Below are 25267 nucleotides of genomic sequence, written 5' to 3' on the forward strand. Positions count from 1 at the left end.
CCCCCTAATTCGGTAGCCGTGGCCCACCCCTGGATTTGCTGGGATCAGTGCCTAATCAAGGTGCATGTGGGCCACACTGCGCTGCACCCAGCCTCTGCGCTCCAGCCAGAGAATGCTGATTCCTCAGTTTCATTAAAGACATGTTCTGCCCTACAGCCCCTTAATCAAAATCTAGCAGCGGTCAATACTTCATCCAGGATCCATTACAGTGGCTCAGGTAAGAGCAATTACCTTTGGGGGATGGGGAAAAACAAGGGTGGGGGGTGACAACGCTGCGGAGAAGACAGAGCGATTGAGTGGGGCTATTTCAGAGGAGCAGATTGCTCTAAGTAAATACACTGATTCATTATAGAGAGGAGGAGTGTATGAATCCTACATCTTATCTCTGACTCTCCCCAGCTTCTCTCTCTCATCTGCTTCCTGCTTCAAACAGTCAATTTACCAACTGTGGCGGAAACAGAGTGATTCACTGACAGCCCTATCTACCCTGGGATACACGTGTCTTTGCACACTGGACCTGATTGGGGGCTGTCAACGTGGCTGTTTTTTGAGAGTGGTGACAGAGTGTGTGCCCGCGTGTGAGTGTGTGTGTACGTTGTGTATGTTTGTGTACTGGGTGAGGAGGGGTTTGAGCTATTAATAGGGCCAAAATGATATGCAGAGAGGAAGTGGATGCTAGGAGCGCAAAGAGATAAATATGGAAATATGGAAATGTACGCACTGGATTAAAATTTGATGAATTTCAAACAAAATTCCACCTCCGCCATCAGTCTTTCCCCCGTAAGGATGTTGCGCATGTCACTCTTGTGCAATTACCTTCTGAAGTCACGCTTGGCTGATTGTGAAGCTTAACTCCCTGAGCCCAGAGGAAAACTGCGGTGTACAGGCCGCCTGCGCCAGAGTTGTTAGGGTTTGTAATTGCAGGTTTACGGGTTCACAGGCCGGTAAATCTGTCCATGTACGGCTAAACGCTCCAGCGAGCTAACCTTAGCATCACTCGCGCTCACTCCCACCAACCATGACAAGTCTCAAAGCTCTGGCTTCCTCTGAAATTAAGACATGGGGGCGGGGGCAGCATGACACATTAATGTAAAAAAAAAAACACCAGACACATCAGATGTGAGTCACAGAAGGTCTTACACAGACAAGGAGAGGAAAATATTTTTCTCCAATAAGCATAACCATCAGTTTATCACTGAGAAAAAAAATTCAAAAAATTCATTCTCCCAAGTAATAGGCAAGACAAACTAGAGCAAAACTTAAGGAAGCTGATATTGCCGTTTGGATAGCAGAAAGCAGATTTCTACTCCATAGGCCTTCCCAAACATTTGTTGAACAAATAGGCACAAGTGAGTAGTTTGGATAAAAGAGAAGAGAGATGAAGACTAAAGAAGGTGCTTCATTATCACATCAAACCTTCGCTCCTTCCTTTCATGTTCAGCCCCCCCCCAAAGCAGACACCTGCACAAAATCTCACACACATTACCTCACTCCACCCACACACACCCGGCCACCCACACACACACACACACACACAAACACAGACATAGACGCAAATACACACAAGCACCCACACACAGACACGCACACACACCTTTCTTGGGCAGTCCCTCGGGTGTTAATCTAATGCATGGCTTTCTATTTTTTCTTGTCTTTGATGTCTTTCACTCTCTGCCTGATCTACCGAAGTCATTTGGGAAGAAAACACCCATCAGGCTCGCAGGCTGTCAGCTCTGAGTGTCAGGGGCCTGCGATTAATTTCACCCGAGCTCTGTGGCGCTAATCACTGTCCCAGCTTGATTATCAGGATGTGCCACTGACCTGACTGACATTTGTGTTATGTCTTTCATGGGCAAAAACAGTCCCATTAAGTCAAAGATAAGCAATTTGCTTTTATTTTATGCTTTGGGACAGCAAGAGACACACAGAGAGGGAAAGAGGTCACGGACAGAGAGAGAGAGAGAGAGAAAGAGACAAAAGGAGAAAAAGGGGGGTTGACAGCACCTAAAAACTTCAAAATTGCTGCCGTCCAGATGCAGGGTTAATGAGGTGATGATATAGTGGCAGTCTCCTGCAATCATTCTCAATAAGGGCGGCTTGCTCTCTTTGTGAGGAGCTATTTTGGTAGAAATATGGGCATGAGGCATAAGCGATTAGAGAAGCTATTACCTGGCAGCCTGCCCTGTGAAGGACCTCGCCCTCAACCTCTCTTTTAGCAGCTAGAATCTAAAAGAAGATCCTAAAGCGGTAGAGCCACCTCTAGATAAATTCGAAGCAAAAAGAGGTGAACTTCTGTTCTCACTCTGCACTGCTCAACGAAAAAAGTCTCTCTCTGGAGCGTAGACTGATGATTTTAGACATTAAGGCTGGCTTTTGTAAGTGTGGCCTCTGCCACAACTAGATAAGTGTCTGCTCAAGGTAAGTTTGTCTAATATATGAACATCTCACTGATGGCTGTTTGTACATGAAAGCGACAGCCTCAGAGAAATAAAAAAGAGAGAGTGGGGAGGGGGTAATAAAGATGGGATATTGGATTCAACTCCTTAACTGAAGTATTCCCAAGTGGATACATAATGTGGGGGCTTAGTGTATTGGAAGGAGTCCTATATAATTATACACAATATGCAACATCAATATACCATGTGTAAACACACTACAGCAAATATGAGAGCACAATAAAGCATGATATAGATGGGGTGTCATCTCAGTTTGCTGAATGGCGCAGTTTTGCGCTGCGTTTCATTTATACAGGTCGTAAGGTTAATAAGCCACATTGGTGATATATAACATCCACTCTTATACTGAGGCCTCTGATGGAATATGTGGATCCAGCATGTAATTTACTGTCAGGACATTCCCTTTCCCTCCATCTCTCAACCCCTTGGCGACGGTGACCTCTATCTCATGGGTAGACTCCACAATAACTAGCTCCTGCTGGCTATATCTATTTGGTGTCAGCTGTTGCTCCATACTAAAATGTGATTGTGGTGGCGGATGTGTGTGTTTGGGGGGGTGGTGGGGAATTATACATCCATTTTGCACAAACACCACTCTGATGATGGCGCCTGCATAAAAGAGATATCTCAGTGAACCGAATATCATTCTCCAAGACATGAGATATGGGACTGAGCAGCATCATGCGAGTGAGAGGAGAGAATTCAGGCAGGAGCTCATTCAGTGGGTGTGTGATATCCGGATGTGGCGGTGTAACGGCCATCTCTGCCACACGGTGCGTTGAGACACACATCAACAGTCACTGGATGCAGTGGACGATAAGAGAGCCGAGCGCATCTCACTGGATAATTATTATGGGAATGCACACATGGGTAGTGGTCCATTGTTGATGTATATTTTATGATTATCATGCAAGCTGCAGCGCACAGCGAGGCCCTTGCACATCATCTAAGTGTTAGAAACCATGAAAGCAGTCTTTTCAAACCACCCCAAGAGTAATAAAATATGTTTTGTTTACAGCGAAAGTCAGTGTTATTTACAGTATATCCTGAGTATTCTTGCACATTAAACACTGAAGAGTTCCACATACATTATATTATACTGTAGATCTCACACACCATTTTTGTTTATTATTCCAAAATGTTATCTATCCATTTTTGCAACATGATTGTTATCAGAAATGTATTATTTTACATCAATATGTCATGAATAAGGCCAGTTTCATCCTCAAAATTATCTCTTTGTAAGCAAATGTCTTTGATTGGCTAATAACTTCAAAAGTCTCATTTTAACATTTTCAATAGCCACTTTTTTTAAGCATTTTGCAACGAAACTCTTCAAATGCACAGTGGGTTTTGTATGGTGTATAGAGAGTCAGACATTTTGAATGCACACCTAAAAAAAATAACAAATGAATAGGAATGTTTTTGTCTGGTTTTATGAGTGATAAAACCAGACAAAATAATAATGAACATCCAAATCCTTGTGGCACAATACCTTTTCTAATAAAACAATGTACCTTTATTAGGTTAGGTGGCTCTGTGTGTGTGTGTGTGTGTGTGTGTATGTGTGTGTGTGTGTGTGTGTGTGTGTGTGTTGCGGTGCAATTCATTACACGACTCCCCATCTATGCTTTAGGGGTTTGGAATTGAAATTTAATCATTGGGTCAGTTGCCAGGGGAAGAAACAACTGCTCTGGTATAAAGGGGCGGACATATGAGGTTGGGGTTTATAAAGGCCACTCTGGTTTCTCTGCCAGTACCACAGTGGGGAGGTTCGGGCAAGTTAGGTTAAGGTTTGTAAAGGGCAACACACCACCTCTGCCATGGCGGCTGTTTGGCATGCCTCTGTGGTACTGTGTAACAAGTCCTGAATTATTCATTAGGCATTTCCACATCCCTGCTTTAAGTTGAACTTAAATTTCTACTGGGGGAGGGAGGGAGAAAGATGACTTACTCTCTCTCTCTTTCTGTACATGCTCCTCTCTCTCCCTCTCTCTCTCTCCCCCTCTCTCTCTCTCTCCCCCCCCCCCCCCCCCCCCCCCTCTCTCTCTCTCTCTCTCTCTCCTGAGCCATCACAGGATATGAGCCGAGCATTAAGGTAATGGTAACTAACTCACTCTCTGAGGCCACAGTCATCAGGCCTGGTTAAGTGTAATTACTGCCAATTAAAGTAGTAATGCAGAATGGAGTCAATGGAGCGATAGTGAATGTTACAGTATGCTTCATTGTTTGCAGCGGAGTATCCTAAATGAATTTAGAGGACGATGGCCTTGTTAGTATTGCAGTAAGATACTCTAATATATAGTAAAGTGCGCATGTCCCCCAGACTTCTACTTAATGACTGCTAATGAGTGGGAACCCAAAAAGGACAAGGCTCCTGGTTGCTCTTCATTCCTTAAGTGGAACGCAATCCAGCGAGACGACGTTAAAACTCAAGTGGGCAATGTTTCCCTCTAGCCAGATGAAGTCGTCCTGTAGTTACACATGCCATCAGTTTCTGGTCTGTTTAAACTGTTGCTTTAAGAGCTAGAGCTGTGTTCAGGATGCTGAATCCCACTTAGGACTGCTGCACCTCCATCTTCCTCAGTGACAGCGCTTTTCCAATTATGCTGTCTTAGGGGGAACACAGGTAGCTCAGACTCGTGTGTGTGTGTGTGTGTGTGTGTGTGTGTGTGTGTGCGCGTGCGAGAGTGTGTGTGAATTTGTGTATCTGTACGTGTATGTGTATGAATACTTAGTGTGTCTGTGTCTGTGTGTGTGTGTGAGAATGCATGTGCATGTGTGTGCGATGTGTGTGATAAATGGAGGGGCAGACGTCAGCAGCCTCACAGCAGAGCCTCCAACCCCTCACTTCCTCCCAGTGATGGAGATGAGGAAATAATGAGGCCCAGTAGTGTTGGGGGTGGGGTGGGGTGGAGGGGGTTGGGTGGGGTGGGGGGGGGAGAGTAATGAATCTCCTCTTCATCGTCTCCCAGAGACAGTGGCGTCTGCCTCAGCCCATCTCCTCTCCCATTCATCTCCCTGGAAAACAAGAAGGCCACAAACCACTGCTCTAAACAACAACACCTAGAAACCCTCCATTAGAGTCTGGAACAAAGCACTAGTGACATGACAGAGCTCCTTTCAGGTTTCAGCTTAATGACCTTCCCTCTTGTTTGGTCTAGACAAAGTCCACCAAAGGATGGGAGATCCTTCCTGAATAATGATTTTGAAACATTTTCTTTAAATACACAGGTGACCACTCACATTTCTACTGATGTCAACAGCTCCTTTTTCAAATGTTGAAATCATCTGCTACTTGATGAAGTGATCAAAAACACTCTCAAAATAAATACTACACACTTATGTCGTATTAATAATGTAACAAAGGTACTTGCACTTTTTATGTGCATGATTGGAGTGAGTGAAACTACGTTGACTTTAAAAACTGTTAACACCGTGAGTCTTGCAGGTCTTGAAAACTCCATGTACTTGTGGCATCATACGTCTGACCATGACCTTTGTTGCTTTTCCTTCTCTCTCCCATCTTTCCTATCACCCTCCAAAAAGTAGCATCATTATAGCAGAAACTCCTCATAAATCTAAATACTCTTGGAAAGCCAATACCCTCTAAAAATCTGTAACAATCTAAAAAGAAACACTATTTCCTTTCTTGCCTCCTTGGCCTTCTATCATAATAAAAGGTCTATCGGACCTTTGCATCACGTTTTTTTTTTTTTTTTTTTTTACACATATACGTGTGCCTCCTCTCATGTCAATATCATTCTATCGACTGGGCTTTGAGGTGCAACAACCCTTTTAATTTGAGCAGTCCGTTGAGACAATTCAAGACTTTGTGATCCTCGTGAGACTTCTTCAAACATCATTATATCATTCCCAGCCAGCGAGTAATGATTTTTGCTCAATAAATCGCTGTTTTATAACTCAGTTGAAGTCAAGATCAATCATTATTCAGATCTTGTCATTGGGGTATTGTTTTCCATATCCAACATAGCAACAAAAAGCCAAGTAATAACTAGCTGTCAAAACATCATCTGCGGTCTCGCCTGCCCCAAAGACAATGTTAAGAAACAAAAAGGAGATAATAAGGAAATTTTGCATTAGATAACCACTTCTGCATACACAACATGAATATATTTTAAGCTTCTGATGGGGGGAAAAAACAGAGGTAGAAGATGAGGTTGACTCTGCTGCTCTGATTAAGGGCCCCTCCCCAGAGGAAGTCCTTGAAAGAGTAATGGCCAGTCATGAACCGGCTTTACCTCCATTAACCACGCCAGCAAACATTTACATAATGTACACATAATGTGCTGATTCATTCTGTCCTGATTCAAACAAGCCTCAGATAACTCACCGTTGCTGTATTGCACCATTCATCACACCAGGTCATTTACATCCAAAAGCACTTAAGAGCTACTGCACATATATCTTTGTCTACATACATTATGGGATCTTTTTAGAAGATTGTATGATGCATCATATCATATCATATCATATCATATCATATCATATCATATCATATCATACTGTATAAGATCATATATGGATTGATGTGTATGTTAAGAGTGAAAAAAGGGCATCAAAAACAACAAACTCCCCAAACAGCATTATACTTTTCAGTGAATTATTGTTCTGTTTTGTGGCATACGGAATAAAATCGTCAAAGGAAAAGCATTACATATGACCGGGAGAAGGTCCGCTGGCTAACAATTACATCTTCTTTCAATCTGACTCATAACTCACCCTATTGAACCTGGCTCCGGCATCTGCTGCTTCCAATTGAACCCACAAATCGATAGGTTCCCCAGAGATCGCCATCCCACACACTGCCCTCTGCATATGCACAAATATATTATCTATTCACTTCACAACAGACTCTCCGGGGCACATAAATGTAAGCGCAGAGTGCAAATACCTATAATGAAGGGATATGCCAGTTAATGGGAACTGCATAATGTCTCAGTCGAAACCCTGTTTTTATTACCATGTGCTGGATTTATGTAAGTCAGTGTTTTCACCGAAACTCCCTGCCTTCTCTTGCTCTGCACACACATTTACCCAGGCACCTTGCAGCCGGGCAGCAGGAACTGGACACCTGATGAGATAGGAAGCGCCACTTGTAGTGACCGACTGGATAAAGCAAAGCCGGCACGGCCGCTATACAAACACCATCAGCCGCTGTTTGGTCTCTGAGCTCCTTCATGAACTCGCCCGATGGAAGGCAAACATAAAGCAGACACACTTCCACAAGCCCGCCTCGCACCGCACAGCGCTGCACAGCGTTGCAGAGCAGAGGAGGCGTATGCCAAGACATGTTAAGCCTTTGACATGTGTGTCTGAGTCAGGACCGCACTGGTGGAGAGTGTGTTCATGCATAAGCGTGGGCTTCAACCCAATAGGCAGCCTCGATTTCTGTTTCCTCACACACACATGCACACACATAAACGGACATGCACATGCATGCGTCTCAAATCTAGCTGAACACTGCTGTTGTCAAAAAATGATTCAAGCTCATACGCTGGTACGTGTGCCTACACACACACACACACACACACACAGCTTCCGCGCTAAAATTCTCTGGCTACCGCATTAGCAGTGTGGAGTACGGGTGGTGTAAGTCCTTCCACAGATAACGGAGAGAAAGCAGGCCATTGTCTTATTCTAATCCTTCTTTTGAAGGAGCATAGTGAGAATATCAAGACAGAGGAGATGTGTGTGAAAGCTTCAGTAAAATAATATCCATAGTCAAGTAAATTGTTTCTCACAATATCAACACTACCTGATTCTTACTATTCCACAGCCACTGACTAATACTACCTGGCTAGGCAAACAACATTAACATCAGCTGCCTAACATTAGCATACGGACCAACATTACAAAGTGCTTTTTTTTCTCCTGTTATTGTTGTTACTCTAGCAAACTGCATATTTTATTTTTTCTCTGCACAGCATCTGTGTTCTCACAATACAGCTTTCTATTAAATATTGTTGGGCTTATTGAAAGCGCTGAGTTTCCTTTATCAACCTCTTTAAGTGCTGAGCTGGATTGAGCAGTTTTAAGATACACCAAGTTGTTTTGTTATTTATCTTTCAACTGTAATCATTCTATTTCACTTTCTCTGAGTTTATTTGACATACTATAGATTTTGGTACCAATAATAGACTTTATGAATGGCGAGGATTTTACTGTTTATCAGTAAGGAGGAGTCATTTTTGTCACAGAGTTGTGTCTTTGATGAAAGCAGCGGCATCACTTAAGCAGATTAATATAATAAGAGCAATTGTTTATGTTTTGAATTAATCTACATTCCATCACACTTAGTGATTACCTACGTAATATGTTTTGAATACTGCCACTTATTGGAATGCAAGTCATAGGTTTGAATCAGCCAGAGTAAATTTATAATTGGGAATTTTACATGCCCTTAAACTCCTTGCTACTCTTTGTTTTTTGCTCAGTCCCTTCAGTGGATACTTTCTCCTACTTGCCTCCTTGCCAAATCACTTTTAGATATATTGCGCTGGTGATGGTCAATGAACTCCCTGAGCCTGCAATAAGCTGCCCCTGCAGAACTCTAAGCCCTTCCCCATCAGTCACTCCATGAAACATTAGATGCTGCACCGAAATTAATGCAGCTGAAATTAAATGAAAACATGGAAAAGACTCCCCTGTAGGAAAAAGAACTGAACATCTTAAGCTTAAAATCGATCAGTGTAGGAGTTGGGCAAGGTTCTTTATTAACTTTGGAGAGGACCTTCCCCACAGACCTAACTGCGGACAAACACAACTGAGGTGTCAGCAGGTATAAAATGTGCTTAGATTGACTTCTGAGCTTTGTAAATACGTTAGCTTTGAGCTGGCTGTAGCTAATATCAGCTCCTCTGGGCTAGAGAGGTCAGTTATTACCATTAATTATCCCTCCCTGTCTTTGTCTGCCTCAGTCAGCTCCGAGAACAATCTCACCTGGGTGATAAGTTTAGAAAACTTTCTCTTTCTTTCTCTCTCTCTCTGTCTCTCCCTCTCTCTCTCTCTGCCCTTCTCCTCTCCATTTGGCCTCCTTCTTCCTTTCATTTCATTTTATTGAAAGTGAGTCAAGGAATCTGCCGTGGCTTTTATGAAGACGGAAGGTTTTGGAGAGTACTTTGATCTAATAAAGGTGCATATATGAATAAGACCTCTGGTGTTTATTTTCAAAAATAAAAACAAGACCCTTCATTTAAGGAAGAAGAAACAAATAAATGGTATGGAAAGAAAACCAAGGAGGAGATTGTAAAAAGATCATATGGGTTTTAAACCTTTTAATATAATACATATGCTGAGGCCCTGTCTCTGGCTCAGTATCTTCCTTCTGCTGCAATGGAGCTGTCCACTCTAACTGCTGGTTTTATTTCTGAGATGTAAACAGATTGGTATGAACAGAGACACATGGGCAACATCTGAAAGAGACAGCAAACATAATTCAAGGTGTTGTTGTTGGGAGGCCCAGCTCCAAAACACCAATTTTAATACTAATTAAAACTCATGGCTGCAAAGCACTAAAAATAGCATGTACTGCAAGAGGCCCATCAATTAAACTCACCCCTAGGGGACAGCTATAACATTCCTCAGGAGAAACAATGTGCTTTTGCTGGATGTGCAACATAATACAGAACTAACTAATGAAGTGCACATACTGTAATACAAGGCCAGATGCAAGGACGTCATCAGGCTAACATTTTAAAATGCTGCTGCGTATTGAATATCTGCATAATAAATCTAAATTCCATTCAACTACTTGAAGGTTATTTTCATATCTCTCCATGTCATACAGCACAGTAACTTCAGTTCATGAAGCAATTACATAGTGAAGCACAGTACAGAGTAATCCTGCTGAGGAGGTGGCCATCTTGTGCCGTCACCACCCGTCACTTTTGTATTGTGTGTCAATCATTTATATGGTGCTGTGTGAAAATATTCTAGCAATATCCACAGAAAAAGAGATGGGAATGCCATGGCTGCTCATGGCATCATAAACACTACTAGTCATTACAATATGAAAAGCTAATGAGATGAGTTAAATGGATTATTTCATGCTACATGCATTCATTATCGCCCCTTTTTTTATGCATATGCATTAGGGGAATAAAATAAAGAGTGCCTATTGACACATTTATGATTTCTCAAATACACAAATTTACAATTTAAGTGGATTGCATAATTTATTACAGTGGTTTTCAATCCTGGTCCTCGGCACACAGAGTACTGCGGTTTTTCACCAGGTAGTTAATTGTAGTGAAATGCATTCACCTGGCGTCCCAGCTGTAAATCAGCCCCTGATTGAATGGCTAGAATGAAAACCAGCAGGTCTCTGGGTCTTGAGAACCTGGATGGAAAACCAGTGGTTTATTAAACGGTACTCTAGAAAGTAACGACTATGTGATTGGAACATAATCACTCACCAGCCATGTAATTACAGTGTACTGTGTCTACATTCGCTTACGTTCCACAGCATGCAAACCCAGAGCACAAAATGCCAAATAATGAGGCTCACTGAGAAATCACACTCTCTGACTATTCTCAGGTTTGTCTCCGAAGTGTAATCTGGCTCCGTTCCCTCCTCTGCTCTTCCAGCTCTTTAGTGCAGCCAAGGAGAAATGGTGCACCGAGGGAATGAGGCTCCGACTGTCAGCTGCTGAGATGCATTCAGCCCTGCTCTCCCCCACCCAACCAGCTCTCTACTAAGGCCTTCCACAAGCTCTCTAAACAACCTCTGCACAAGCTTTCAATTCCACAACCTCTGCACATGTCAGTCCAAATAAACAGGTACAAGGGGCGTATGTAGCACAGACACCAAGGGGCAAGAATAAGACAGAGACAGGAAGGCAAAGAGAAGGAATATATGGAGAAAGAGATAGAGAAAATGGCTGTGACAGAGGAAGACTCCCTACACAAACAGGCACAGGTGTGACAGACTGACAGGGGTGATTGGCAGATTGCAGGGTTTTTAGACACCCAATGAAAGTGGCTTTCCTTACTTTCGTAACCCTTGTTGCACCTGTCTGAAGAGCGAGAGGGAGAGGGAGAGGGAGAGGAAGAGGAGAGGAGAGGAGAGGAGAGGAGAGGAGAGGAGAGCTGCAGGACAGAGTGTTATTCATACCGCAAAAGACACACTCAATGATGTATCAAATGAGGGTTGGTTTTACTGGAAGGGCGTGCATGGATTGGCTTTGGCTGAGGTGCATCTTATTTTGTCCAAAAAATCTCTGCTCCACTACACCTTTCTTTCCCCTGTGAGAATGAAATGGATTTCTGACACCAGATTAGTGTGTGTGTGTGTGTGTGGGGGGGCATCCATTTTCTAACATGTAGCAATTTCGGACTTTGCAGCTTGGCCAAAAAAGCCAGAATTTTAAGTGGACCTCAGTGGAAGTTTGTGAGGCTGAAAAAGAAAAATAAGACCCCAGATAACTAAAATCATCTGTTACTTTATAACGTCTTAGTGGAACAGAGTTAATTACAATGTGCCGACATATTACTCAGCGTATATTAACTCCTCCTATACAGGATGCATCAGTGTGCGTCCGTGTGATACATCTGTGCACTGAAACAGCCTGTGGAGGTGAGCTGGAGGGTATCTGAAGGTCTGTGATGAAAGAGCAATGACGTGTCTCTCCATTCAAGAGGTGAAACGGGACAATCAATGTGGAATCAATAAAAACAATAACACTAAATCACCATTTTCTTTGATTAATGCTAATGAATACCTTCTCCGTATGGTGGGCAGATACTTTAAAAATAGAGAGGTTGCACTTATAGTCAATGGGTATGTCAGGATAATAAAGCGTTTTAGCTTAATTAACATTCTCATGAGAGTGGAGGGGTCTCTTTGGATGCACTAGCTTCAAATAACTACGTTTTCATTTCCAGCACAAGTACAGAATAGTGCTGTATTGGGTTATAAAGTTTCATGTTGTTACACTGGCAGCACTAGTTATTGATGCTACAGCTATTTTGAGAAAACAACTCTTTCAAAAGAAGGACTTTTTTTGAAATTTAGAAAATTAGAAATTAATATTGCAGCACTCATTTGATTTGGTACTATAATATTGTTTTGAGGACTTTGGATTGATTTATTATTGAGTGGTGAATACTGGTTGTAATAAAAAACAAAAGTGTAAGTGTAGTAATGCCAACTGCACTATGTCTTACTGCACTGCCATGAGACCAACTCTTTGGGAGCAGTAGCCTAGCGGTTACAAAATTTTCTCTATCCGCATAATCCTTTTCAGGGTCGTGGACGGCTGGAGCCTATCCCAGCATACATTGTGCAGAAGGCAAGGAGACACCTTGGACAGGTTGTCAGTCCATTGCAGAGCAACACAGATAGACAGACTCTCATATTCAAACCTATGGGCAATGTAGCATCTCAAATCCACCTAACTTACAAGACTGTATAGGTAGGAATGTGGGAAGAAACCCATGAAAACACAGGGAAAACTCCATACAGAAAGGGCAGGGCTAGGAAACAAAGTAAGTGCTAATTACTGAGGCAACATGCCGCCTCATTCATGCTCAATCAATCTTAAGTAAATCTTATACCCTTGTAAACTTATAATAAACATCAAATTAAAAATGCTAATCTTCCTGAGAGCAATCAAATTCCTTACGACTTTTTTTTTAATTGAAATCAGTCTGGTGTTCTGTGACAGCCAAGTGTTTTACTTACAGTAGACATCGACCCTGATGGACTTGATGGCAGGGGAGCCAAGGCCATTCTCAGCCTTGCAGTAGTAGCGGCCTCCCTGGGTCCTCTGGATCTTTGCAATGTGCAACGTCTCGTTGAACACGCTGGAGTCCTGGAAGCGGTCCGACACACTGCCTGCTGTCTTGGTCCATCGGATCTGGGCAAGAACAAAAGGGCAGAAGGCAATTATAGCAACAAAATACCCTCTGGACCCCACGGTATTTTCAAGCTTGAGTCCAATTTAAATTGTTCACCTCTGGTTCTTTTTGAGTATGCATGCCACTGGACTGAGGGATCAAATACAGCTTTAGGTAGGAAGCAGATATAGAGTATAAAATGGGATGATGGATTGGAATAAAGTTATTGTCTTCGTATATGTAATACTGTGCTTTTTAAACTGTCCTGTGTTTGATGCAATGCACAAACAATTATAAATACAATCCTATTTTAAACCAAAACAAAATAACTGTTGTCATGTTGAGTTGAAAAATGGCACCCGACAGAGGGCAACTGGACAGCTGAAAAATCCTCTTCTAACTTCCTCTCTTCCTCTGTTCCACATAACACTGACCTCCATGTGGCCCTCTCAGCTTGAGTACCTTTCACTAACTGATGAGACCCAGTTAGCCTATGGCATCAAGGCGTAATGAAAGGTGAAATAGTGTTACTCTCCAACATGAGGTTGTAATTGACTCTCCATCATCGCCCTCTCCTGTCCTCATTAAAGCATACAGCATGAACAGGTACTGTGACAACTGTGGCCTGGGGGCCACAGAGACAGAACCACGGAGCATGGAGCTCCATTCAATCCCTCATCCTAAGTAAGCCACAGATGGACTGGCTTTGCCTGCAGAGGCTCACATATCTCTGTCTAGGCAGGGGAGGCTATGAATTAGAATTCAATATCTCCACACTGGATGGTGATAGCATCGCCTTGGATACTGATAGCATCCTATTTTATAGAGATAGCATCAGATGGAACGGGGATATCATTGCATGGAAGGATGGGGATTGGGTGCTATCTTGGGAGATTGCTGTGCTGTGCTAGCTGTGGGGTTTTACCCATGTTCAGCTCCTTCCTCAGGTTACATCTGTTTGGAGTTTGGTCATTTTCGAAAGAGAGATTGAGAAAGGAAAGGGAGAATGAAAGCGGGGGTGGGAGGGTGGGAGGCCTAAAACCTAAAACCTGATAATGGTATCATATTCCAGAGGCTTCTTGGAGCCTGAGGCTAGAGGAAGACAGGGAGAGGATTTCACAGAGAAGTTGAAGTTTATCATTACAGTTTCAGAATCTCTGTCTGGCTTGGGGTGTTACTGTTCAGAGTGGTAGAAAGAAACTAACTACAGTAGCCTGACACTCATAGACAGTATGTTGTATTTCCCCTTTTCATCGACCTCCTGCTCTAAAAAAAGTAACAAGTCTGTAACCAGACTGTGCTTCTGTGCCATCCCCTTTTACAGGCTTTAAGTGGGTATATTAACATTAAAAATAAATGCCTCTAAATGGATACACTGCACAGAAATGCCTTCAGATGCCCTGTTTCAAATGCATCAAGAGACATCCAGAGAAAACACTCCATGAAAAAGCCCAAACTCAGCAAGTGATCGATGCTAAAGCCCAACTGTGAGTAAATCTGGGACCTTATTATAGCAGTTAGGGACAGCATGAGTTCAGCAAAACAAGCCCTGAAGTTAAATAAGTTATGAGCATAAATTAGATAAAGCAAAGTTTTTGAATTCTCTGTCACTCTCCTACAGTGCTCCGGATCCCTTCATGCAAATACAAAGGGAGCTGGCTTATGGCGACCTCAGCAGAATTCAATATTCTTCCAGCTTATAGCCCCATTCATTTCCTCTGCCTTTTGTGTAAAGAGCTTTGAGTTTTAGGAAAGCGCAGTATCAATAAGTGCATTGTTAGAGTGACACTAAGAAGTGGGTATTCAAACACCCTTCATATTTTCAAAGGGGAAGTGCTCCTGTTTGTTTCACATGGTGGTAGAACACATTATCGGTGAGCTTTCAACTCTCCCCGTACCCTGAAGCTATTTTCATTCCTCCTCTCCTCTGACTTTTTACATCTGAGCACCTCTACCCACAGGGGGAGTCCTGAAGTACGCCTGGTGAGAACAGTTTGACCCTCTTCACTCTCCTTAGTGGAATGCAAACACTCTTGATCTGAGAGGAGCTGGTGGATTTGAGCAATATGATAATTGCTCTTCCTACCCCACTGACATTCTAGCTGAGTTTTTTGGCTATTTTTACTACTTCTATCTCATTCTTTTGAGGAAAGCCAAAAGGGGCATGTAAGTATAAACTGAGGAATAATTCAGAACTGGCAAGATGTGCAGCCATTTTGTCTTCATCATTAGATGATGCTGTTGTAATGGCAGAAATATTTTATTCCAGTCTGTACCTTGTGATTGCACGCATAGATTATTACCATGAAATAACAACTGGCTACAAAGTCACAGTTTTGTTATACAAAGAAATTATGACTATCCACAAATGTGTCCTGTTTTCCAAGGTCTCGAAAGGGTTTCATGTTTCTCCGTATAATGTATGGAAGAGAGGTTAGAAGTTCACATTTTGCATATTCTATGCAAAGCAAAGCATTAAAAAACATGAAACCGTTTAGTTCTTTAGGAATAGGCAAAGTCATTACAATGATAATGGCATTCCCTGTAAAGTCACAGACATCCCAATAGAAAGATCAACATTTGCTTACAAGGAAAGTAGAACCTCGCCTAGATTTGTATCCAACTGAAAATCCCAGCAGCGTTTGAGATCACACACACACAGCGATGTCAGAGCTAATTAAAATGCGCACAGTGTCTGTTGTTATGCAGGGATCATATGCTAGAGCATGCGTCTTCTGTGAATCTCCCATAATGCCTGCTGTGACGTTCCCCTCTCCTAACTACAGACTGGTTTCTAATTGCTCGCCATCTTTTCTTTTAGGCACTGATGGGGGTCTGTGCTGCTCAGTGGTGCAGCCAAGTGTGGCTGAGCATGACAATCAAGCGATCAGAGGAAGCAACAGGGGGTCCAAATCACAAACTGTGAGTGCACAGACTCCACAGGTCTATATTAGAAAATACTGCCCCTCATGTAAAAAAACTGAATGGCCGCACAACATGTTACATTACCAGAGTCTTTCACATTGACCTAAAAGATGTGGCATATTTTAAATTGCAAACAGCAATTGCAGGCATGAATCAAATAGAGGACAACACAATGACAGACTTATGAATAGACGATTAATCAGATTTTTTTGGCTGTCGTGGCTGAGCTAGATTTGGTCTAGTGCTGCAGCAAAATTCTCGGTGCAAGACAATTGAATGAACAAGGCTGCTAATGAACCTCAAAGTGTGATGCATCCGATGGCTATAAAGAGACGACTCCCATCAATTTGGGGGTTCCTCGTTGTCATATTATCGTATAGAAACCTGCCCTGCAGCTCGGAGGCTGTGGATGCCCCGGACTCTCTTTTGTACAGCGTTAGCGTTCAGGTGAAGCAGAAGGGGGAGACTGTGAGACTGTGTGATAGTTTGCATGGGGAGCGGTGAAAAGAAAGAGGGTTAAACCGTCTTCCGAGGGTCCCTACCCTCCCATAAAAACAAACCCACCAGTGAAAAGAGCCATCTGCCAAATACACCGGCACTAGGCGAGCTGTTATGGGCACTTCCAAGACAGATCACATATGCCAATTGGGCTGTGTAAAGGAAAATATCCCTGGGCCTCAGGTCAGCTTATTTGTACTCACTGACCCTTGGCTCTGCGGGCTGAATCTGGCCAGGCAATAATTGAAACAAAAAAGGGTGTTTGCTATGTGGTGTTGCTGGCTATTTGAGCCTGGTACTCAAACAAGGTAGTGTGGACATAATGGATGGAGGCCAAGGGAGGGGAGGCAGGGGCAGATGGCTTCATCATCAGGGACTCTATCCACAGCATCAAAGACTATGAGTGAAGCTTTAGAATAGTGAGCATGGGGATATGAACAGATAGAGCGCCGTATATTTGACAAACCAGACAATTAGTGTTCCAATAAAAAAATAAAAAAATTTACAACTGTGGAGTGCAGGACAAAATTAATGAGAGAGAAAGAGAAAGCAAGAGGGTGTATGTGTGTTTGTTTGATAGAGGGAAGCGAGAGAGGGATAATGCCATAATACCAGGAACAATGATTTTATATTATACCTCAATATATAACAATGTAAAACTTTAGATTATATAATTATTAAAAACTATTTCTATGTGGTATATATGGTATTATATAATGTATATGTTCAAATAGTATGCAATATGGATTTACTATCTGTAGGACAGATGACTTACTGGGTACTTAACTTCTTGACAATCTTATGCTCACTTTAGATGTTTTACTCTTTTTGTTTCTATGTTCTATTGCTTTGTTTTGTTTTCCCTGAAATCTATTTAATGTCTTTTATTGATTAGCTTTTTCATCCATTCTCTTTGACAATAGAGGAATGTACTTGTCATGTCATTAAAGCAAGTTGAAATTGAAACATTTAAAATTGAGAGAGAGAGAATGTATACGTGAGAGAGTTTCACAGAGACACGGGGGGCAGAGAGAGAGAGAGAGAGAGAGAGAGAGAGAGAGAGAGAGAGTGGCCTTTATTCAACACACTGCATGTCTCTTGTCCCGTTCCCCACAGAGCCTCGTCCCCCAAGTCCTTCCTGTGACCTCTGCACATTACATCCATGGGAATATGACTTCACCTTGCCCCCGAGCCTGCCAGATGCCAACACCCTCAATTTTCCTGGACAGCCCATAGTAACACCTTGAAATGCCAATCCCCAAAAGGCAGTAGCGAAAAAAGCACATAATATATGGTGTACGGTTGATTGACAGGAACATATATTTATTTGACAATGAAAGGGGAACACAGACAAGTGTTGCCGTTGCCGTTGCCGTGTGTGTGTGTGTGTGTGTGTGTGTGTGTGTGTGTTTTTATTATTAGAAAGGCTCTGTTTTCCCTCCCAGGCGGGTGGGCGGATGTGCACAGGGTTGACAGAAAGACCCACTGTGAGGAAGCTGCTGCCTGGTTGGACAGGATCCAGAGACTCCATCAGTGGGAAGGCCTGAGGGGGGGTCTATGTAATTTAAGGAGTGTGCATATTGATAGACATGTGAAGAATTAAACACTGGCAAATCTGCTAACCATGGCCCCATTTGCTCTGTGGCTGGCCCTTTATGGTGCTGATGCTATACTTGGCACAACCTGTCCCAGTCCGTGCATTATCACGGGAGCTGAAGTATCTCAAATGCAGGAAATGAGACTGAGGTCTGGACAGTAATGGTGAAAAAAGCAATTTTGTGATTTGCTAATGCAGAACAAATTGAAGCCATTTACAATGATGGAGTACTGTGATTTGGCCCCCAGTGATATTGTGGTCCAGATGGTGAAGTTGTTTTAAGTTCTGTATTGTGGACATAGTTATGGAAATTGTTCAGGGAAAAAAACTTTGGAATGAATCCACAGTATTGTTTAAATAACCGAACAAAGAGGTTCTACTAACCTTTTAATCAAGAAGGGGGGGCATTGAAAGCGCACCACAACCTTTGTAAATTGTGCTGATTGCATTATTCTCAGATATGCTCTTGAAAGATGAAGAAGTTCAGCTCAGTTAAAATGAAAACTTTTTTTGAGGGGAAAAAAGACCAAAACTGTGGCTAACTCAAAACTGTGAACTTGCTCTGATGATTAATATTTAACTCTAATGAAAAGATGAACTGTTATTATTAACTTGCAAGTCTTTCCCTCATGAGGTCGCACATCCTTGTGTTTTTCCACTAACATCACAAAAGCAGCCTTAGGTCCACTGCCACCCCAGATAACCTCCGCTGCTTCCTAAACCACTCAGAATGAGTCTGCGCTGCCCCCCAGTCCCATGCCACTACCAGAGGGGACAAAGCTGACACATCCCAAAGTCCAGAGAGAGGCAGCCGAGACCCGCTGTGCCAGGGGATCTGCGTGAGTCTCATAATGACTCTGTTTCAAAGGAAATCCTGCCTCTCCTGCCACAGCCATGCAGGGCTTTTGATCTCCTGCTCTCCCACTCCCCCTCGCTCTGCTCTTTTTTTCCACAAATTCTAATTAAGGGGAAAGACAGAGACGATGAGTGTGAAGTTGTCCCCCCTGACGACAGAGGGAGATGAATGGTGTGTCTGAACTTCTAACTAATTTAAGAGGCCTCACCTTTTCAATTGAAATATAAAAATCGATACGCTCTTTGCTTTGGCATCCAGAGGGGAAGTGTACAAACTAATGGGCCTGTGTATCGATCAAAAGGGGATTTATATTAATTAATGTAAATGAGCTCAGTCCTGTGCTGAGATACTGCTGAATTCCATTTAATTTGTGTTATCAAACAAATTGGAAACAACGTTCAACAAATGTTCAAAAGGTTAGCGTGTGCAAATCCTGCTTAGATTAATACAAGAACAAAATGTGACGGTTAACTAATTTGTGGCAGAGCTGACATTTATACCTGCGTGGATCAAGTTATTTGGTATTCCATTTCCGTGAGTAGATGCAATCTTGTTTTTGTTCTGTTCTCTCGGTGGATGGGAAAGGCAACAAGATGGAAGCACGACAAGAACAAATCAAAAGTTTTTTACCTTCGTAAATGGAAGGAGACTTTAATTACTTCAGATCACAACACTAAATGAAAGTGAAAGTTTTGGAAAAAGCTTCTCTCCGGATGCTTTTCTGCTCTCTCTCTTGTGCATTTACACAACCAGGAGTCCTTCTCTCTACGGTGGCATGTTTCTCTCCTATTCATTATATTTTGTTTTGGCAGATATTATGGCTGTTTTGTTTCCACATTCTCATTAGACTTGGCAGCTTTCATTATCAATATGCAGGTGCACAATGCAACCTAAACCATCAATAATTGAAGGATTAAACTTTTAAGCTGATTTAGTGCAGAGGTACGTGGTGTGCCACTCAATGACGTTCATACAAAATTAAGAGTGAGAGAGAAGAGAGAATTAAGAGAGGGATAGTGAAAGAGAGAGAGAAAGGGAGAGAGAATGAGAGAGAGATAGAGAGACAGACAGACAGAGAGAGAGAGAGAGAGAGTGAGAGAAAGTACAAAAGAGATTAGGGATGGGACGATATGCTTATCTCACGATATGATTCGATACACGATACGGGGTTCACGATTCGATACAACAACAATAAGATTTAATAATAAATAAAAATTCAATGACAGTGTTCTGTTTATTTCTGAGCCACAAACCTTTCTAGTGATGGCATTGGCTTGCTAGAATGTAAACAACAATTTAAAAATTACAAAGTCTAAATAGTATAATTTGGATGGAGAACTTATTACTTTACTTACTTACTTACTTTTCTGCCCTACGTATTGTCACATTTTTGTATTGTGATATATTGAATTTTGATATATTGTCCCATCCTTAAAAGAGAGATATAGATATAGATATAGACATAGAGATAGATATAGATATAGAGATGAAGAGAAATGGACCACGACATTAGCATCTTCTCTCATGATCCCCTTCCATATCCCTTTTTGCCCATGTTGTCATGATAAGAGCAGACGAATAGGATATAAAATGTCTTCATACTGCAGTGGTTGCAGGCCTCACCTGTGGCCGGGGATGCCCCGTCACTAGACAGGTGAGCTCCAGGGTCTCTCCCTCTCGGATGGTGTAGACCCTCTCCGTGTGCCTCTCCTCCTCAACATTACAGGCGTGACCTGAGTGTACAATGCGGACAGTCGGGGGCGCTGTGGAGGAAAAAAAAGCACAAAGCGTGTTAACATTCTGGTCATTTCTGAAGGAATGAGTAGTTTGGCACGACAGATGGTGCATTGATTGAGAGGCTGTCTCACTTAAAACAGCTCTCATACAAAGCTTTGTGTTGTACTGCAGCTTTTACAACACAGCGCACAACTAATCAGAGGTACTGGTTCAACGACTCGACACCTGTTTTGCTTCTACAACATTCACGTTGGTTTAGCTTTGTAAACACTGTTGGTATATCAAAAGTGCTGTTGGGGAAAGTAATTAATTAATTTACTTCATTACCTACCATAAAAAGTAACTAGTTGCATTACAATGTTGCTCTTTATTAAAAGTAACCTGTAATGTACTTTTGTGTTAGCCACTTCAAAAACAATATGGCCTGTGCTGCCAAACGTGTTGTCTATCATTGTTTTAAAATGCAGTGCAAGACTGTTTTTTTTTTGTTTTTTTTGCTGCTTTTAACTTTATTTTAACAGTATCATACATACATACATAGATAGTTTTTTGAAATATCAGTGTTATCTGCAGGAAATTACCCAGGTTTTCTTTTTCTTTTTTGTGTTTTTCTTTAATCTGCACCAACAAAAATGGAAAAATATCAAAGAAAAATAATGACATTCTAATTTTAAAAAGTGACTTATAGCAGATTACAAGAATTGAAAAACCTACATGTAAAGTTACTAGTTACCACAAAAGAGTAATCAGAGTATTGTAAGAAACAAAGAAATACAATACCCCCCAACAAATAGCTATTACCTCTGATTTACCGAAACAGAGGTAGATAAATATATTGACTGGCCCTATACCCTATACCAGACCCTATACCAGGCGTATTATCATCCAGACAGGTTATCAGTCTAAACAGTGTCAAGGGAGCGGTGTCGAGGGAACAGATGTTGTTTTCTCCATCGATTTATGTCCTTTTGATTCAATATTTGACCCAGCAACCCACTACCAGGAGACATTTTCTCATGCACCTTGGCCCTGGGAAGAATGTTATAGAATCCTGATCAACTTTTCAGAGGATATCTATCGTTTAGGGAAAATAGATAGCTACAGTAGAGGCAGCGAACAATCAATATTGTTCCACTCTGAATCAAAATGACACTCAAAATGAGTCTTAACTCAATTAGCTAGAGTGTGCACAGCAAGCAATTCAAATGCAGTGTCAAGTACATGACCCTCTGTAAACAACTGATGGTAAGCTGCAAAACAAGCAAATTCTCTAGTTCTCTCTCACTCATTCGCTTGCTTGTTCTGTCTTTCATACCCTCTCTGTCTCTCTATCTTGCTCTCTCATGCTCTCTCTCCCTCCCTCTCTTCACGTCATATGGGAAAAACTGTCAGAGCGATTTGACAGTTCAATGCAATGATTTGGGAGTGTTCACATGTCTGAATTTGCTTGAAGCCATCACACACATAACTGGAGTTTTTAGGTAGATTTTGGTTAACTGTAATGAGCTTTTTCCACACTTAACACTTAACTGGCATCCTGGCATTTAAGACTTACGAACAAATGTGATATGATGGAAATAGTTAATTTTGTTCATTTTACTTGAAATGGAATAATTATTCTTCTAACACTTGACTGCAGATGTTTCCTTGTTGGTTACATCACAATGGGACGTCAGAGAATTTGGGCATAAATCCCCAAGTTCCCAAGCAGTACTTACAACCTAAAAGCTGATATGAACAGTATTTTTTTAAGTAGGAAGCCTGTGTCTACCATCATACCCAAATGACAAACACCCCTTATGAAAAAGAACAAATATCAGCAGAACATCAAAATACCCTGCAGCTACTATCAAAAAATGATACCACAGAATTCCAATAGTAATACCATGGGGGCTAAAAAAAAAAAAAAGTTCACAGTAAACACAGTATTCAGTACCACAGACAAACTACAATTTAATCACGGGCTGAAAAACTCTTCACTCTAAACTGCCCACAGTTGTCTATCCACTGCTGTAATAAATGCACAGGTGTGTGGTGTTTTTCTCTTCCACTTGGTTGGAGCCAGTTGTGGCTGCGAGGACTGAGGGTTCAACCCATCCCCATGTACAGTGAGAAACGCATCCCGGGGGTTTAAAGGGAGGGAGGGAGGAGACAACTCAGGTAAACAGCCCAAAAGTATCAGTTCCAGTCAGCTGTGAAAACAAGGTTTGCGTGTAACCGACCCCTGACAGTACTATAGCACTGCTCCCCCTCCCCCAAGGTGTTCCCCAAGGTTCAGTGCTCGGCCCCCTCCTCTTCATCCTGTACATGCTCCCCCTTGGCCACATAATCCGCCGTCATGGACTTGCTGCTACGTCGATGACATCCAGCTCTACATCTCCACCAGTGCAATCACCACTGCCACTCACTCAGCCCTGACCAACTGCATCATGGAAATAAAGTCCTATACTCCAAACTAACTTCCTCAAACTGAACTGTGACAAATCCGAAATCATCACCATTGGCCCAAAAGCTCTCATCAAATCCACCCACCACTTCTCCCTTACCATTGACAGCTCCACTGTGCTCACTTCCCCTCACATCCGCAACCTTGGCATCATCTTTGACCAAACCCTCTCTTTTGAGCAACATGTCAATCACATAAGCAAAACAGCCTTCTTTCACCTCAAACACATTGCCCATCGCCGTCCATCCCTCTCCTTCTCAGCCGCAGAAACACTCATCCATGCATTCATCACTTCCAAACTGGATTACTGCAACAGCGTCCTCTATGGTACATCCTCCAAAATCCTCCGAAAGCTTCAACACATCCAGAATTCTGCGGCTCATCTGCTCACTCACTCCCGTACCCGCGACCACATCACCCACCGTCCTGCAAAACCTCCACTGGCTCCCTGTCCCAGAGCGAATTCACTTCAAACTCCTCCTCATCACCTACAAAGCTTTTCACAACCTGGCTCCCCCCTATCTGACTGAGCTCCTTCACTGGTACACTCCCACCCACAGTCCCCAGTCTGCTGACGCCAACCTCCTGTCCCCCCCCCCCGTCAGGACCAAGCACCGGACCTGGGGGGACAGGGCTTTCTCGATTGCTGCTCCTTCCCCCTTTGCTCCCTCCCAAAGGACATCAGAGACTCTTCCTCACTCTCCACATTCAAGAAATCACTTAAAACACATCTTTTCAAAACTGCTTTTAATCTCTAACTCTCTTTTGGCCTCCTTGACTTTTATTTTAACTATTTTCTCTTTCTCACTATTTGATATGTTCTATTCTCTGTCTTATTCATGATATTGTCTGTTATGTGTTTTGTTGTTTACTATGTAAAGCGTCTTTGAGTATCTAAAAAAAGCGCTATACAAATATAATGTATTATTATTATTATTATTATCTGTTAAGCATTTACTCCTCTTCAAGTTGCCTGATTAGCGAAGTGGTTTGGGATGAGATGATTTTAGAGAGCGGATACTGGATCTGATTAGCGAGAGGAGTGGAGATGAGGGGGGGGGGGGGGGGGGGGGTGAAGCAAGGAGTTGCCGACTGTAATGTGCCTTTCATGTTGGAAGAGTATCTTCCTGTGCAGGCCTCTCTCTCGGCAGACTGAGCCCCGGCAGCAGAGTTTCACAGCGACGCTCTCCACCTCCACCCGGCCTGCGATGCTAATGAGCGTAGCGACACTCCTCCCTAACGCTGCGATGGGAGTCTCAGCCACTGTGTCTCCTTAGCCACGCGCTAACCACTTGTCCCTCCCTGCTACCTACCGTGTTGTTTGTCTCATTCATGCTTCCCTCCGCTTGTTAGCTTAATGCCCTTTGGTCCCTATGCCGCCTGTCGAAATGCTACGCAGATTGATGACCACCGAGATTGATGTTAACTGGGAGATGCTAACTGATCAGCATGGTCGGACTGTCCTCTCCCTTTTCCTTATTCTCCCTCTCTCCCTTTCTCTCTCTCTCCCCCTCTCTCTCTCTCTCTGTCCATTAGGAGATGAATACACTGGTGGTGAATTCCATAGGGGGGGATAAGGGATTGAGAAATGGGCTTGGTGTAAGGGAGCTTCACGCAAGGCTGCCACTTAAAACAAAGGAGGCTTAGAAACAAGACCCCAGGGCACCGGCCGAACAAAGTACTAATGCCATTTACTCCAATAAGCCAGTATCTCTGCAGCATACTATCAGTCCTGGAGGAAAGTAGGGAAACACCCGTAATTAATGATCTTCTACTGTTACTGCAGCTACTGCACACAAACACGTTAACACTCACTCCCTCGCACACACACACACCACTGAGCTTAGGCAAACACCAACAAAAGCAAATAACCCTCTCATATGCATATACAT

At 42.6% G+C, this 25267-nt stretch overlaps 1 protein-coding gene across 1 annotated transcript in view; it reads right to left on the bottom strand.

The window, feature by feature from the left end:
- The window catches only part of mdga2a (MAM domain containing glycosylphosphatidylinositol anchor 2a), a 149656-nt gene that overhangs the window by 72338 nt on the left and 52051 nt on the right, over positions 1–25267 (bottom strand). Inside the window, exons 2-3 of the mRNA XM_071525021.1 lie at positions 20816–20955; positions 13162–13336 (exon numbers count right to left, since the gene is read on the bottom strand). Of these exons, the coding sequence (XP_071381122.1) occupies positions 13162–13336; positions 20816–20955 (315 nt within the window). The remainder of the gene's footprint in view (positions 1–13161; positions 13337–20815; positions 20956–25267) is intronic.

The sequence above is a fragment of the Centroberyx affinis genome, unplaced genomic scaffold (assembly GCF_046629955.1).
Source record: "Centroberyx affinis isolate AG114_WGS23_722 - 3 ecotype Tasmania unplaced genomic scaffold, CSIRO-AGI_Caff_v1 ptg001256l_1, whole genome shotgun sequence".
Lineage (NCBI taxonomy): Eukaryota > Metazoa > Chordata > Actinopteri > Beryciformes > Berycidae > Centroberyx > Centroberyx affinis.